Source organism: Periplaneta americana, chromosome 17 (genome assembly GCF_040183065.1).
Source record: "Periplaneta americana isolate PAMFEO1 chromosome 17, P.americana_PAMFEO1_priV1, whole genome shotgun sequence".
NCBI lineage: Eukaryota > Metazoa > Arthropoda > Insecta > Blattodea > Blattidae > Periplaneta > Periplaneta americana.
In genome coordinates, this window is record NC_091133.1 from 9,515,019 (window position 1) to 9,528,821 (window position 13,803).

At 38.4% G+C, this 13,803-nt stretch overlaps 1 protein-coding gene across 5 annotated transcripts in view; it reads left to right on the forward strand.

The window, feature by feature from the left end:
* Window positions 1-723: 723 nt before the first annotated feature.
* LOC138693258 (zinc finger protein 596-like) overlaps window positions 724-13,803 on the forward strand; it is a 50,509-nt gene continuing 37,429 nt past the window's right edge. For 4 of the 5 annotated variants that reach the window (XR_011330265.1, XR_011330266.1, XM_069817094.1 and 1 more), the window contains exons 1-5: window positions 724-1,214; window positions 6,775-6,872; window positions 8,378-8,497; window positions 9,482-9,619; window positions 12,886-12,968. Coding sequence is in view for 3 of the 5 variants with exons in the window: in XM_069817094.1 (XP_069673195.1) it covers window positions 6,780-6,872; window positions 8,378-8,497; window positions 9,482-9,619; window positions 12,886-12,968 (434 nt within the window). In the remaining 2 variants the exon portion in view is untranslated. The remainder of the gene's footprint in view (window positions 1,215-6,774; window positions 6,873-8,377; window positions 8,498-9,481; window positions 9,620-12,885; window positions 12,969-13,803) is intronic. The other variant, XM_069817097.1, reaches the window with a different exon arrangement.

Consider the following 13,803-nt stretch of genomic DNA (forward strand, 5'->3'; position numbering starts at 1 on the left):
TTAATATAAGAAAGTAAGCCTACTTTGTTCAACCACTCTTACCAGTTTATTTTAATGCTACCAAATGAAAATTACATATTTAATTTAAGTTAAATATTTTCAACTGATATGTCAGAGTTCACTAACATTTTTTTCTAGACCACTTACGCTAAAACTAGTGCTGAGGTAGTTCCCCATTTGTACTCCGCTTGTGCACCTTGCATATACGAATCTATGATAGATTAGGTTAGTTTAAGCTTTTATTATGCCTTGCATATACGATTCACTGCATCTCCACAAAAAAAAAAAAACTCATAAATTCAATGATTTTCGCTTCCAAAATCACCTCAGCTAACACAACTTAATTTATACATTCTGGGCCAACCCAGCGGGAAAAGTCTTTTCTTTTCTTTCCACTGAATGTATCCATATCTTATCCCTTCATTATTTTGAATTTGACACCAATGCATTTCACGATCATAATCACATTCACCAACAATTTCATTAAAAACAGTCTGAGTACTGGTATTTCGTAGTGAGAAATCACTCCTATTTCCAATCGCCGCCACTCACTAGATCACTGCTCTAGTGATTAGCTGATCCAAGACAGCTCGTCGTAATCACAGGCAGTTTAAAATCGCTTCTAATCACTGGATCACTACTTTAAATCACCGTGATTGAAAAAGAGCTATCACTGCTTCACCGGTGAGTGAAAAATCACGTTTTACCCAATCGCTAGTTTGGAGTAGGCTAACGTGGAAACGAAACTGCGTGCCTGGTTGTGAGGGAAGGTTGAGTGCAGGCGAACGATACCGTACGCGGTGTTCGGTGCTGCCAACTATGATTTCACTGGATGCAGACTACCGTCTTAAAGACGTGCGTCCAATTATTAGGTTAACGCTGTGTCCCTAGTGGCTTCGCGAAAACGCTAGCATAGAGCAGGCTAAATTCTCGATAGAGACGGTAGTGTCTGCTATAATCTATCTCATTTTAAAGCTCTTACGGAGTAAGAATATAATATGAAACACAATCCAGATTTACGACAGATATTTTTCATGCATATTTTCAATTTTTCTTTTTTTAATCTTATTTATATTTTCTACGCACTGTCCGCGTAGCACGGCCTTCTTGATTACATTATTCAGAAAAAAAAGTTTATTACAGAGTTTGTGTTAATATTGGACGTGGCTAATGCTTGGGATTAACACATCAAGAGCATAGTATTATTCTCAGAGGTACTGTTACATTGCATTCTATATAGGCTAACTGTAAGTTGCGTGATCAATTATTATTCTCAATGCTCTAAACTTGTACAGAATTTATGGACTAATCAGCATCTCTACGCTTTTCGCGTGCATTTCAGTCCATCTACTCTTTGCGGTGTTGGTCGCCTCGTAGTGCAGTAATTCATTTAATTCTTTACACTCGTATATAAAAAGTGGATGACAGGAAGTCATATTTACATTTGAAACTTTTATGCACACTTGTATTTCATTATCATTTAATAGTTAGAATAACACATGTCTGTGGTTAATGTCTTTCTGACAACTTAATGCCCGTGTGCACCATTCTCGATTAAAATTTGACCATGATTAAGTCGGCACTTGACCATCTTCAACGCCAATTTGCGGAGTATCAATCTCGATCAAAGTTAAACAAGCGAGTAGATGATGATCAAATTTGATCACGGGTGTGGGACCGATTATCTTGAATTAAACATGGTCAAGTCGAAAAAACCAAAATGGCGGCACGATTTGACGTACTTGACGGAATTGAAGATGAAATGATGTATCTTGAACACGCAAATCACTGCGGAAATAACAGAATTGGTGTTATTGTAGAAAGAGTAAGTTTGTAGATGAATAATAAAAATGTTTTTTTCTCAAAATAGACTAATGTTTTATATATGTTTCTGCTTTGGAAGATCGGGACTTGACTTGAGGACAAAATATTATTTAGGCCTAACTGTCCGATTTTGTTAACATAATAATAAAGTAGTTATTCTATGCCGGTAATAATATAGTAAAACTAAATGACCATTTTGTAGAATGCGAGATTATCGCTTATTAGCTATAGATTTTCCGTTTGAAACTATTAGGACCAACATTACGTTTTGGACAATTAGGCTATTTACGCTTGAATTAAGAGAAATTACACGGACACCTTCCTTTCCCTCTTACTCCAAAATTCCAACCTTGTGAACACAAAATAAATGGATAAATTTCAGAACAAGAATACGTTCCTTTCCCTCTTACTCCAAAATTCCAACCTTGTGCATACAAAATAAATTGGCACGAAAAACTTCCTTTTCGTATGCATTATGATGCGTATTCGACATACACAGACGAATTGCTTTTTCTATTTTAAAATAATTGTTAGTGAGGTATCCGTATACTGAAATGTCCCAAATAAATTATTGGCACTGAACTGTGTCTTTTCGTAAGCAAGATGATGAGCATTCGACAAACACATACAAATCTGCTCTTTTTAGTAGTCTATTTCAAGATAATATCCAGTGAGGTATCCGAGGCAAACTATTTATTGTTCTCGCATGTTTATCAAAACATCTTTTATCAATAATATGAAATAACCACTGTATAAATTGCGTTACAAATTATGTGGAATTATGTAAACACGTATAACTTATGTTGAATTGTGAGGTTAAATCCAGCCAGGTACGCATTTCGAGTGGTCTGTGATTCACGACCTACATGGTAGTGACCACTATCCCATTCGAATGCGTATGTCCGCTTTACGTCCGGCGGAATCTCGATCTCCAAACTGGGTTCTTAAAAAGGCGGACTGGGTCGGATTTTCGGAGTCCATATCATTCGATGATAACGGACATGAAAATTTGGACTCCGTAGTAGACCATTTCTCAAATGTGGTTATAAAGTCAGCGGAATTATCTATCCCCCGGTCGTCCTGCAGGCCAAAACGCTTCTCTGTCCCCTGGTGGACGGATGCCTGCAGAGATGCAATCCGTGACCGCAAACGTGCTTTACGCCAATTTGAGCGCCATCCGACCCAAGAATATTTTGTCCAGTTTAAACGTCTTCGAGCCAAAGCTCGTCGCATTGTGTGCGATGCTAAGAAGACGTCCTGGACAAATTACGTCAGTTCATTGAAACACAACGTCCCAGCTAACACCATATGGGACAAAGTCCGTCGAATAATGGGGAAACGTAGTTCTGTAATTCCGGGCCTTCTAAACAATGGAGTAACGACCACCAGTCCAATAGACATTGCTGAAATATTTGCTACCACATTTTCACAAATAAGCAGCTCAAATAATTACGACCCGGAATTTCTGAAAATCAAAGATACTGCAGAAAAACGAAACCTAAATTTTCAATCTGACAACACTGAAGACTACAATGCAACGTTCACATCCGAGGAGCTGGAGGCGGCACTAGACACATCCCCTGACACCTCCCCTGGCCCTGATAATATCCATAACCGCATGCTTCGTCATCTTCCACCAGCTGGAAAATCCTTTCTTCTGTCTATGTACAATAGAATCTGGACTGAGGGTGTATTTCCATCTGCTTGGCGTTCTGCCATTGTAATTCCAGTCCAGAAACCGGGAAAGGACCCTTCTTTACCTGGCAATTACAGGCCAATCTGTCTCACCAGCTGTGTGTGCAAGGTTATGGAAAAGATGATAAGCAAACGCCTGATGTGGGTACTCGAATCGGGAAACCGATTATCTAACATCCAATGTGGTTTTCGCAAGCGCAGATCCGCCGCAGACCATCTTGTTCGGCTGGAGACCGCCATTAGAGATGCTTTCCTCAAGAAGGAACATCTTGTGGCGGTCTTCTTTGATCTAGAAAAGGCTTACGATACCACGTGGCGTTTTGGAATTCTGCAAACCCTGTATGACTGGGGACTTCGTGGCAGTCTGCCAACGTTTATTGCGAAGTTCATGGCAGAGCGGTATTTCCGAGTTCGAGTAGGCACCACACTTTCTAACGAACATCCCCAAGAAAATGGCGTTCCGCAGGGGTCTGTATTAAGTGTTCTTCTTTTCTGCATTGCGATCAATGGCATTGCCCACTGTGTAGGTAACCGAGTATCTTCTCTCTTGTACGTTGATGACTTCAGTCTATATTACAGTTCCCGATACCTCCCATCTATCGGTCGACAGTTGCAACTGGTCATCAATGTGCTATCGGAGTGGTCTCTTCGCAATGGCTTTAAATTCTCCACTCAAAAGACGCAGTGTGTCCACTTCTACAACCAACGTGGACTCCATCCACATCCTGAACTGCGTCTTAATGGAGCGGATTTGCAATATACAGACACTGCGAGGTTTTTGGGCCTTATCTTTGATTATAAATTAACGTGGGAGGCGCATATCCGTGATTTGAGAAGGCGTTGTGAAAAATCTTTAAACATTTTACGCCTTTTGTCAGGGGTTCGCTGGGGTGCAGACCGCATAGTGCTTTTACGTCTATATCGTTCTCTTATTCGTTCAAAGCTGGATTATGGCTGTTTTATCTATGGCTCAGCAAATAAATCTAAGCTACGTTTCTTAGACACTATCCATCATCATGGGATACGACTCGCTATGGGTGCCTTCCGAACGAGTCGGATAGCGAGCCTGTATTGTGAAGCGGGGGAACCATCACTGTATCGGCGACGTAATGTCCTGTTGTGCTCATATGCGGTTAAACTCCGCTCGCAGCCTGAGCACAATTCTTTCGACTCTTTCCATCATTCGTCTCTTTACGGCCGATACAGTGAAAATCCACGGAGACCTCGTCCAGCAGGTGTGCGATTCCGTGAACTGCTCTCTGAGCTCGACGTCGATCTACCATCCGTTCGCACACTAGAATACACCACCACTCCACCATGGATTATGCGACGCCCCATGTTTGATGTAAGCCTGAGCCAAAGTTTTAAGAATTTTACACCAGCTTTTGTTTATAGACTTCGTTTTAGTGAACTTTTATCCCGATATCCAAATTATTCTTTAGTTTATACTGACGGATCCCGAGTAAATGATTGTGTTGGTTGCTCCTTCGTTGCAAATGGACAGATATTTAAATATAAACTGATCGAATATACCAGTGTTTTTACTGCAGAATTATATGCTTTTTACAGAGTTTTATTGTTTTTAATTCGACAACCTCGGGGTAGATACCTAATCTGCTCCGACTCTTTAAGTGCCATTCAGTCTTTGCAGTGTCTCTATTCAGAGGATCCCCTTGTGTTAAGAACTCAGCAGCTGTTCCACACACTCCTAAGCTCTGATTGCGAGATTGGAGTAGTGTGGATTCCTGGCCATGTCGGAATTCGTGGGAATGAGGCCGCAGATGCTGCAGCCAAAGATGGTGCCACGAATGGCACTCTGGTATATTGGCGCGAGAGGTGGCAAGACTTACAAAATTATTTGAAATGTAGAATATGGTGGCAATGGGAAGGAGAATGGTCTGCACAAGAGGAAAACAAATTACGAAGAATAAAGAATACTGTCCGAGTTTGGGATTCGTCCACAAGAGCGTCACGACACGAAGAAGTTTTACTCACCCGGTTGAGGTTTGGCCACTGTTATCTGACACATGGCCATCTGCTACGTGGCGAGCTTCAGCCGGAGTGTGATCTATGCCATGTTCCACTTACGGTGGAACATTTTTTATTATATTGTAGAAAATATGACCGTGTCCGTCGGCAATATGGAATTCGGCCGAATCTTCGTGACGCTCTTGGAAATGATTTTAATTGTACAAATGCAGTCCTGAGATTTTTATCGAGTACTGGACTTGACAGGGTGATTTAGTTTTTGACCCGTTTTAATTATCCTCCGGACCCTTTACATCCGGAGGTTACACTTGTTATTTAGTATATAAGTTTTTTAACAAACTTGACATTCGGACCTTTTGCATCCGAGTATTTTAGAAATAAGCCCGATAATTTATTTATGGTAGCATTTGTATTGTTATTTTATCTCTTTTTAAATATTAGTTAAGGTCAGTTTTTTATAATGTTTTATGCATCACCCTGTTGAAACTGCATTTGTGTACCTCGTTTTAATCGTGACAACTTTTTTTAGTTCTTTAAGCATTCTGATTATTGTATAGTTTCTGTTGTGTAAAGAATTTTAGATAAGGGCGCAAATAGCCATAGATGCTGACGCGCCCTTTTTAAACCCCACTAACTAACTCCAGCCAGGTAGCCTGCTTTGTTCTTAGAGAACTTCTGTCAGTATTTTTATTCTCTAATATGGATGCAGAATTGCTGACGAGCTCTAAAAGAATTCCCACTTCGAACTGTGAGAAGTTCGGTGCTCTTTTTTTTTTTTTTTTTTTTTTTTTCCATGATTATTGAAACTTGTTATCTGAAATCCACGAGGATGTTTGAAACAGTCCGACAAACAAAAACGAAGTGATAATTGACAGAGTGCGTTCGTTCGTTGTTTCATACGCGGTAACCTAGCTCTCAGATGATTCTTCTCAAGCGAGCGGAGCGTACCATCAGCTGAAGGTTCTGAGTTGATCGAGGGAAAATGTTGGTGCACCGCATCTGTAACTTGATCATTGTCAAGAATTAACCATGTTTCCGTGATTGCTAATAAACTGGCTATATGATCGAGAATGGTGCACACGGCCAGTCTTCAATTCCCCGGTTTCGTTTGTAAGGCAAATACTGTAACATAATCAACATGCTCATCTGTGCTCGTTTGCGTCTGTGTACTACGCAGATGTGGAATTATTATTACACATGCTAGTAAGTATATTAAAATAACTGACATAGCGCATGTCAACTTAAGTGCATTATTTTCTTTTTCAGTCGTGATGGACGTGATCAAGATAAAACCTGAGATCGACCCTCTGGCAATAGAAAGAAGTCATAACTCAGATATAGAAGAGCAGAAAAAATTATCTAAGGTAGCTATATTCTTAGTAATTACTAATTAAAACGTTTGTCTAAATACTTTTAGAAGAATATAAGTTATCATAAGGGTGGTAAACATCCTATGGATGAGACAACCCATACAGGGTCAAGTTAGATCAGCCGACTGGTGCACACAAGTCAGTGTATTTCAATGATGGTGCACTGTCGTCGAATCAGTACAGGGTATTTTATGGTAATCATGATCTCCCCTACCAATATAGCTAGTCCGCGGAACCAGATTTCGCCACCTATTGTGTTGCTCAAACTCATCAGAATGCTGGGTGGTTAAAGTTTCGTGACCAAATTTCTTCCCCGAAGTAGACTTACACTTTTCGTAAGTCAGTTTCGGGAAGGTAATATGGCTCACTTTCGAACGGTAGAAACTGCTCGTGATGAAGCTATGTTAAAAGATTATGTGCAAATATTAATTGAAATTCTAAATTAATTTAATTCTAAGTTCCAAGATCTTGTCTTAATTGGAAAGAAATTTAAAGTTATCATAATAAATTCCTTCAACACCAGTTGAAACAGTGTCATACAATTTACAGGTCGGCCTGGTTGGCGCAGTTCGTATAGCGCTGGCCTTCTATGCCCGAGGTTGCGGGTTCGGTTCCGGGCCAAGTAGATTGCATTTAAGTGTGCTTAAATGCGATAGGCTCATGTCAGTAGATATACTGGCCTGTAATAGAACTCCTACGGGACAACATTCTGGCACACGGGCGACGCTGATATAACCTCGGCAGTTGCGAGCGTCGTTAAATAAAACATAACATTTAACAAATCGAACTTATTGATCTTTAATGTGACCTAAGGGCTAAAAATCGTTTGAATAATGCTACTAGCCTGGTTAAGTTTTACAAGACTAAACTTCAGCAATAATATCCACTACTACACAGGCTGGCTGTGAAAATGATTGCGATGTTTGGCTCAACATTTATATTTGTGAGCAACTGTTTTCTGTAATCAACTTTAATAAAGGGAGACATCGAACATCTGTAACTGATGTTTCATTACAATCATAGGCTACTGTTCCTTTCAGCTGCCAACAGGATAAAACCCCGTTTTCATGTACTGATAAAGAAAAATATAAAAAAATGATATTGTACTTTTAAGTAGCTATAGAATTTCTATTATTTCTGTAAAAAAATATTTCTTTATTAATTAATAATAGTCCAAGATTGTTTTGCAAACAATGAACAGGAATGCATTTCATGAACACTCGTAATAGTACTTCCTTTTGTGTACATTTAGTACGAGATCACCCCTTCTTGCAGTCCACCCTTATACAGAGCATAGCTAATGTCTGCATTCCGCTCATGAGCTGTGAACCGGCTCGGAGAGTGCAAACCTTGTGCAGGCCTGCTCTGTAATGTGTTCACGTGCGTTCTGTGACATCAGGTTTAATAATAATGTGGAGAGAGTTAAAAAATAGTGAATGTTTTTTGGTGAAGATGGTCGTGTCGTATATTTCACAATTTTTATGTTTTTTGTGTTGCAGGTAAGAAAAATATTGGATTTACAGCTGACTGAAATAAATACGAAGTGTGTGGACCACAGCTACGATCTGAAATCAGAAATTACGTTTGATGAAACTCCAGTCGTGAAAAGTGAAGTTGAGGTTAGTGCAGTTTATGAAGTGTGTTGTTCTATAGATCTCTCTTCCATTATTAACTGGGTGATATGAGTGGTACATTCAGATGACCACTGGATACCAGTCAATATTTTGCTCCCATGCTGTCCATTTCTTCAGCCTATAGCTTTCGTGAGACTTTTTCACTCCATTTTTGTCTTGAAAACTGCAATGCTGAATGTTCACTATAGCAGACACATTTTGATTATTTTTGCCTCACTGATATTTTTCACTCTGTCTTCTTATTAAGTGTAACTGACAGTTTAGTATGGAATGGGCAGTTACTCTTAGGTAATCCCATGATATGTGTCGAAAGTTGCGGTTTGCACCGGATTTACGAAATGTACTTCATTTTGTTTATTTTAAATTTTCTTCTTTATTCAGTTTATTAGCAATACTCCGCATATATTATGATTCCTGTTTCATGGGACCAGTCGTTTGTGACTAAGCATTAAAATCACAATTCACAAAGACTACTCTGTAGATCCTTTTCCATTATCCTCTATTCTGCAGTAGCATCCTCACTCTGACTGTTAGTTGGCGAAGTGCAAGTTTGTACCAATAAATTATTGAGATTTGCGATAAATTAATTCGTTTAGGAAATTGTATATTTATTATGTATAACTATTTTTCTATATAGATAATTTTTTTAAATTATGAAGTTTTATACTTTTGTGGACTTATATCAATAAATCTATCACTATCACTATTATTGACTGTTAGTTGGGAACGAAGAAATACTCATTCTTCACGTCAAACTCCTTGAATAAACCAACTGACGAGATTGGGAACAATAAAATCGAACTGGATTAGGCTTTTCATACAAATTATTTCACTACTGGTTTTGGAGAGTGTGTACGTGCTTTGGTTGATATTAAGGTTTCATAGCAGTGTGAAGAGACATGAAAGATATTCACTGGTGTTCCGTTAACAAGTGCGTATGACATATTACATTAATTATATGTGTTGCAGGAAGGAGATGTATTATACCAGCGCATGACTGAAATAAAGACAGAAATAATCGACAAAAGTTACTATCTAAAATCAGAGATGACACTTGATGAGTCTCCTGTGGCAATTGACTTTCCCATCATGAAGAGTGAAGTTGAGGTGAGTGCAGTTTGTGAAGTGTATTGGTCGGAACTGCGGGGTAAAGCAGGGAGATGCACTATTACCTTCACATTTTAACTTTGCTCGAGAATATGCCAATTGGGAAAGTCTAGGAAAAAAGTGGGGATTTGGACGTAGATGACGTGAATGTTAGGACAAAGTCCATAACCAATTAGGGAAAACGCGGAAATTTTATTTGAAGCAAGCAAGGATATAGGTTTGGAAGTAAACCCCGAAAAAACAAAGTATGTTGTTGTTGTTTTCTAATGCCAGGCGTTTGACAATAAAGTCATTTGACCTCTTGCACTGCAATATTTTTCAAAGATATTATCATGGTCAGCCACTGAAGCACAGATTTTGAGGTGTTCCGAATCCATTTCTTGGTTTGAGTTGCACAATGGGCAGTTAGGGGACTGATATATTCCAATTCTATGCAGGTGTTTAGCCAAACAATCATGGCCTGTTGCCAATCTAAATGCAGCTACAGACGATTTTCGTGGTAAATCGGGAATTAACTGTGGATTTTGATGCAGAGAGTTCCATTTTTTCCCTTGGGATTGTGTTATCAAATTTTGTTTGTTGAAGTCTAAGTATGTAGATTTAATAAATATCTTCACAGAGTAATACGTAGATTTAGTAACAGGTCTGTAAGTAGCAGTGCTGCCCTTCTTTGCTAAAGCATCCGCATTCTCGTTTCCCAGGATTCCACAATGGGATGGTATCCATTGGAATACAATTCTTTAATTGAGTGATATTAATTGAGAGAGCATTTTAGTTATTTCTGCTGTTTGAGATGAAGGTGTATGTTTAGAGACGATTGATAGAATAGCTGCTTTGGAGTCTGACAATATAACTGCATTCCTAAATTTATTGATGTGGCATAGAAGATTCCTGACACATTCACTTATTGCAATGATTTCACCATCAAAACTTGTTGTTCCATTTCCAAGTGATTTATAAAGTGAGAAGAGACAGCATGTAACACCTGCACCTTGTTCTCTGGAGATCATGGATTCGTTTGTATATAAATGAAGCCAGTTTTGTGGAGGGTACCTCATATTAATTGTCTCTAAAGACAATTGTTTCAATATTTCACTGTTTACTTCTGATTTCAGTATTTCTTCTGTTAAATTTAGATTATATTCTATATTTAATAGAGTTAAAGAGTTTGGTTTAATTTGTGATTTTTCTTTTAAATTCGGGATATTGATTTTCTGTTTTAATTCTTGAATAATGGATATGAAACTTTTTTGAGTTTTCAATCTACAGAGAGGTTTGTATGAATGCCAATTGTTTCCTGGTAATCTGATAAGTTTTCCATATTGAATCAGTGCTTTTTGTTCTATTGTCATTTTGATACTGTTAATATTAGTGAGGAATCTCATAGAATCTATTGGAGTTGTTTTGATTCCACCAGTAATGAGTCTGAGAGCTTGGTTTTGAACATGTTCTATGTCCTTTATGAAAGGTGAGGTAATTAAAATTTCTCCGCAGTATGTCAGCACTGGCTGTATAAACATTTTGTATGTAGTGTTCAAAGTATTCCTAGAGCATCCCCATTTCTTTCCTGCTAGTCTTTTTAGAAGGGAGAATCTTTTACGAACTTTTTCAGAAATGTATTTCAAATGGTTGCTCCATGTTAGCTTACTATCGAAAATAACTCCAAGATATTTGGATTCATAAGTCCTAGGAAGGTGTTGGCCATTGTATTGGATATTGAATTCTCTTTCTTTTTTACCGAGTGAAAATATTTGGTAGTTAATTTTGCTTAAATATGGAAAAACAAAGTATATGATTATGTCTCATGATCAGAACTTAGTACGAAATGAAAATATATAAATTGAACATATATCCTTTGAAAAGGCGGAAAAATTCATGTACTTTGGAGCAACAGTAACAATTATAAATGGTCCACACCTGTGGAGTAACGGTTAGCGCGTCTGGCCGCGAAATCAGGTGGCCCGGTGCAAGTTACCTGATTGAGATTTTTCCGGGGTCTTCCCTCAACCCAAAATGAGCAAATGCTGGGTAACTTTTAGTGCTGGACTCCGGACTCATTTCACTGGCATTATCACCTTCATTTCATTCAGATGCTAAATAACCTGAGATGTTGATACAGCGTCGTAAAATAACCTACTAAAAAAAAAATAAAGGACATTCGAGAGCAATTTAAACTCAGAATAAATACAATGTCTTTATTTGGTTGAGAGGCTTTTGTTATCCAATCTGCTCTCAAAAAGCTGAAAGTTGGAATTTATAAAACAGTTATATTACCAATTGTTTTGTATGGTTGTGAAACTTGGCCTCTCGTTTTGACAGAGGAACAAAGGTTAAGGGTGTTGTTTAGTAACATATTTGAGGCTATGTGGGATGAAGTTACAACAGAATGACAAAGTTACACATCTTACAACTGTACGCATTGTATTCTTCACCTAACATAATTAGAAACATTAAATCCAGATGTTTGAAATGAACATGGCATGTAGGATGTATGGACGAATCCATAAATGCATAAGAGTGTTAGTTGAAAGACCTGCTTGATGAAGACTTTTGGAGTGGCCAAGACTTAGATGGGAAAATAATATAAAAACGGATTTGAGGGAGGTGAGATATGATGCTAGGGACTGGATTAATCTTGCTCAGTCGGTTGAGGCGCTTGCCTGCCGGTCTGAAGTTGCGTTCGGGCGCGGGTTTGATCCCCACTTGGGCTGGTTACCTAGTTGGTTTTTTCCGTGGTTTTCCCCAACTGTAAGGTAATTGCCAGGTAATCTATTGCGAGTCCTAGGCCTCATCTCGCCAAATTCCATCTCGCTATCACCACTCACACCGACGCTAATAACTTAGTAGTTGATACAGCGTCAGTAAATAACAAACTGAAAAAAAAATTGCTCAGATAGGGACCGGTGGCTATGTTATATGAGGGCAGCAATGAACTTCCACTTCTTTAAAGGCCATTTGAAAATAAGTGAGGTCGATCAATTGTCAACTGGGTCTTCCTGAGTCCTACTCACATATATCCATCTCAGAATATGATTTCATGGTCATTCTTATTTACTCTTGGAATTAAGTTAATGTTGTAATTCTTACTTAAAATGGCATATTATTTACAAAATGTCGTAAATGTTGTCGTATTTTTTTAAAATTAATATGCATTTGTCAGCGACAGTGTTTGACTTTTTAAAATCAAGTCTACAAAATATAAACTGCCATGCATTGATTCTACAACTATTACCGTGCTATGCCATCGTTTCACGTAATGTTTGCAGGAGGAGGCACATGAGTTAAATAAAGTGGAGGGAGAGGTCAAACTGGAAGTAACGGAAGAAGAGGATGAAACCTTAAGTGAGAGGTGAGTGAAGTGTGTGAGGCTTTCCTTCTCTTGTTGGTTTCACTACTTTATTTAAATAATAATGACGAAGAATAGAAATTCGTAATTAATTTCAACATGATTGCCGTTCAAAAGAACAACTCAGAACTCGGAATTGCCATGTCTATTTGTAAATCTGTTTTTTAACCCTATATATGTTTGTACACAGGGTGATTCACGAGGAAAAGTAAAAAATTTAGGATGTGAGTTCTGAAGTCATTCTGAGTCAAAAAGTTCCTACGAATATAGGTCCGTTTTCGAACGATTGATTTCACAAAAACTTCTGGGATTCCATTGTACTACCTCGCATTTAGAGATAGATAACAGACAAATTTCAAGTTTATATTGACGTATGCATACATACCTAATATTCTAGAAGTTGGGGTCGATGTTTTCGTATATTTTCAAATGTACCTTCTGCTTCAATGTACTGTTGCACTCGGACGTGAATCGCGCTCATCGCTCGGGAGAGTTGGACGTGGCTGTCTTTATACCACATCCAAAATACGGTCTATTAGCGTCTCTCTCGTTTTTACCTTCGTTTGCTATACCAAGTCTTTGATCCAACCCCATAGACAGTAAATACTCTTCGATGTGGTACCCTTATGTTCGGAAAGCGTCGTTCATATTCAGTGACGGCATGCAAGGTACTTCCATTGCACAAACCATAAACATACACAATATCGGTGTATTCTGCAGTCGAAAATTTATAAGGCATCTTGAAAAACACAACTTAACACTTCCGATAACTGTACCTGTATAACTACTGTACTGTAGGTAGCTGACTGATCTGCTGTGAACTTTTATTTAAGAGGCA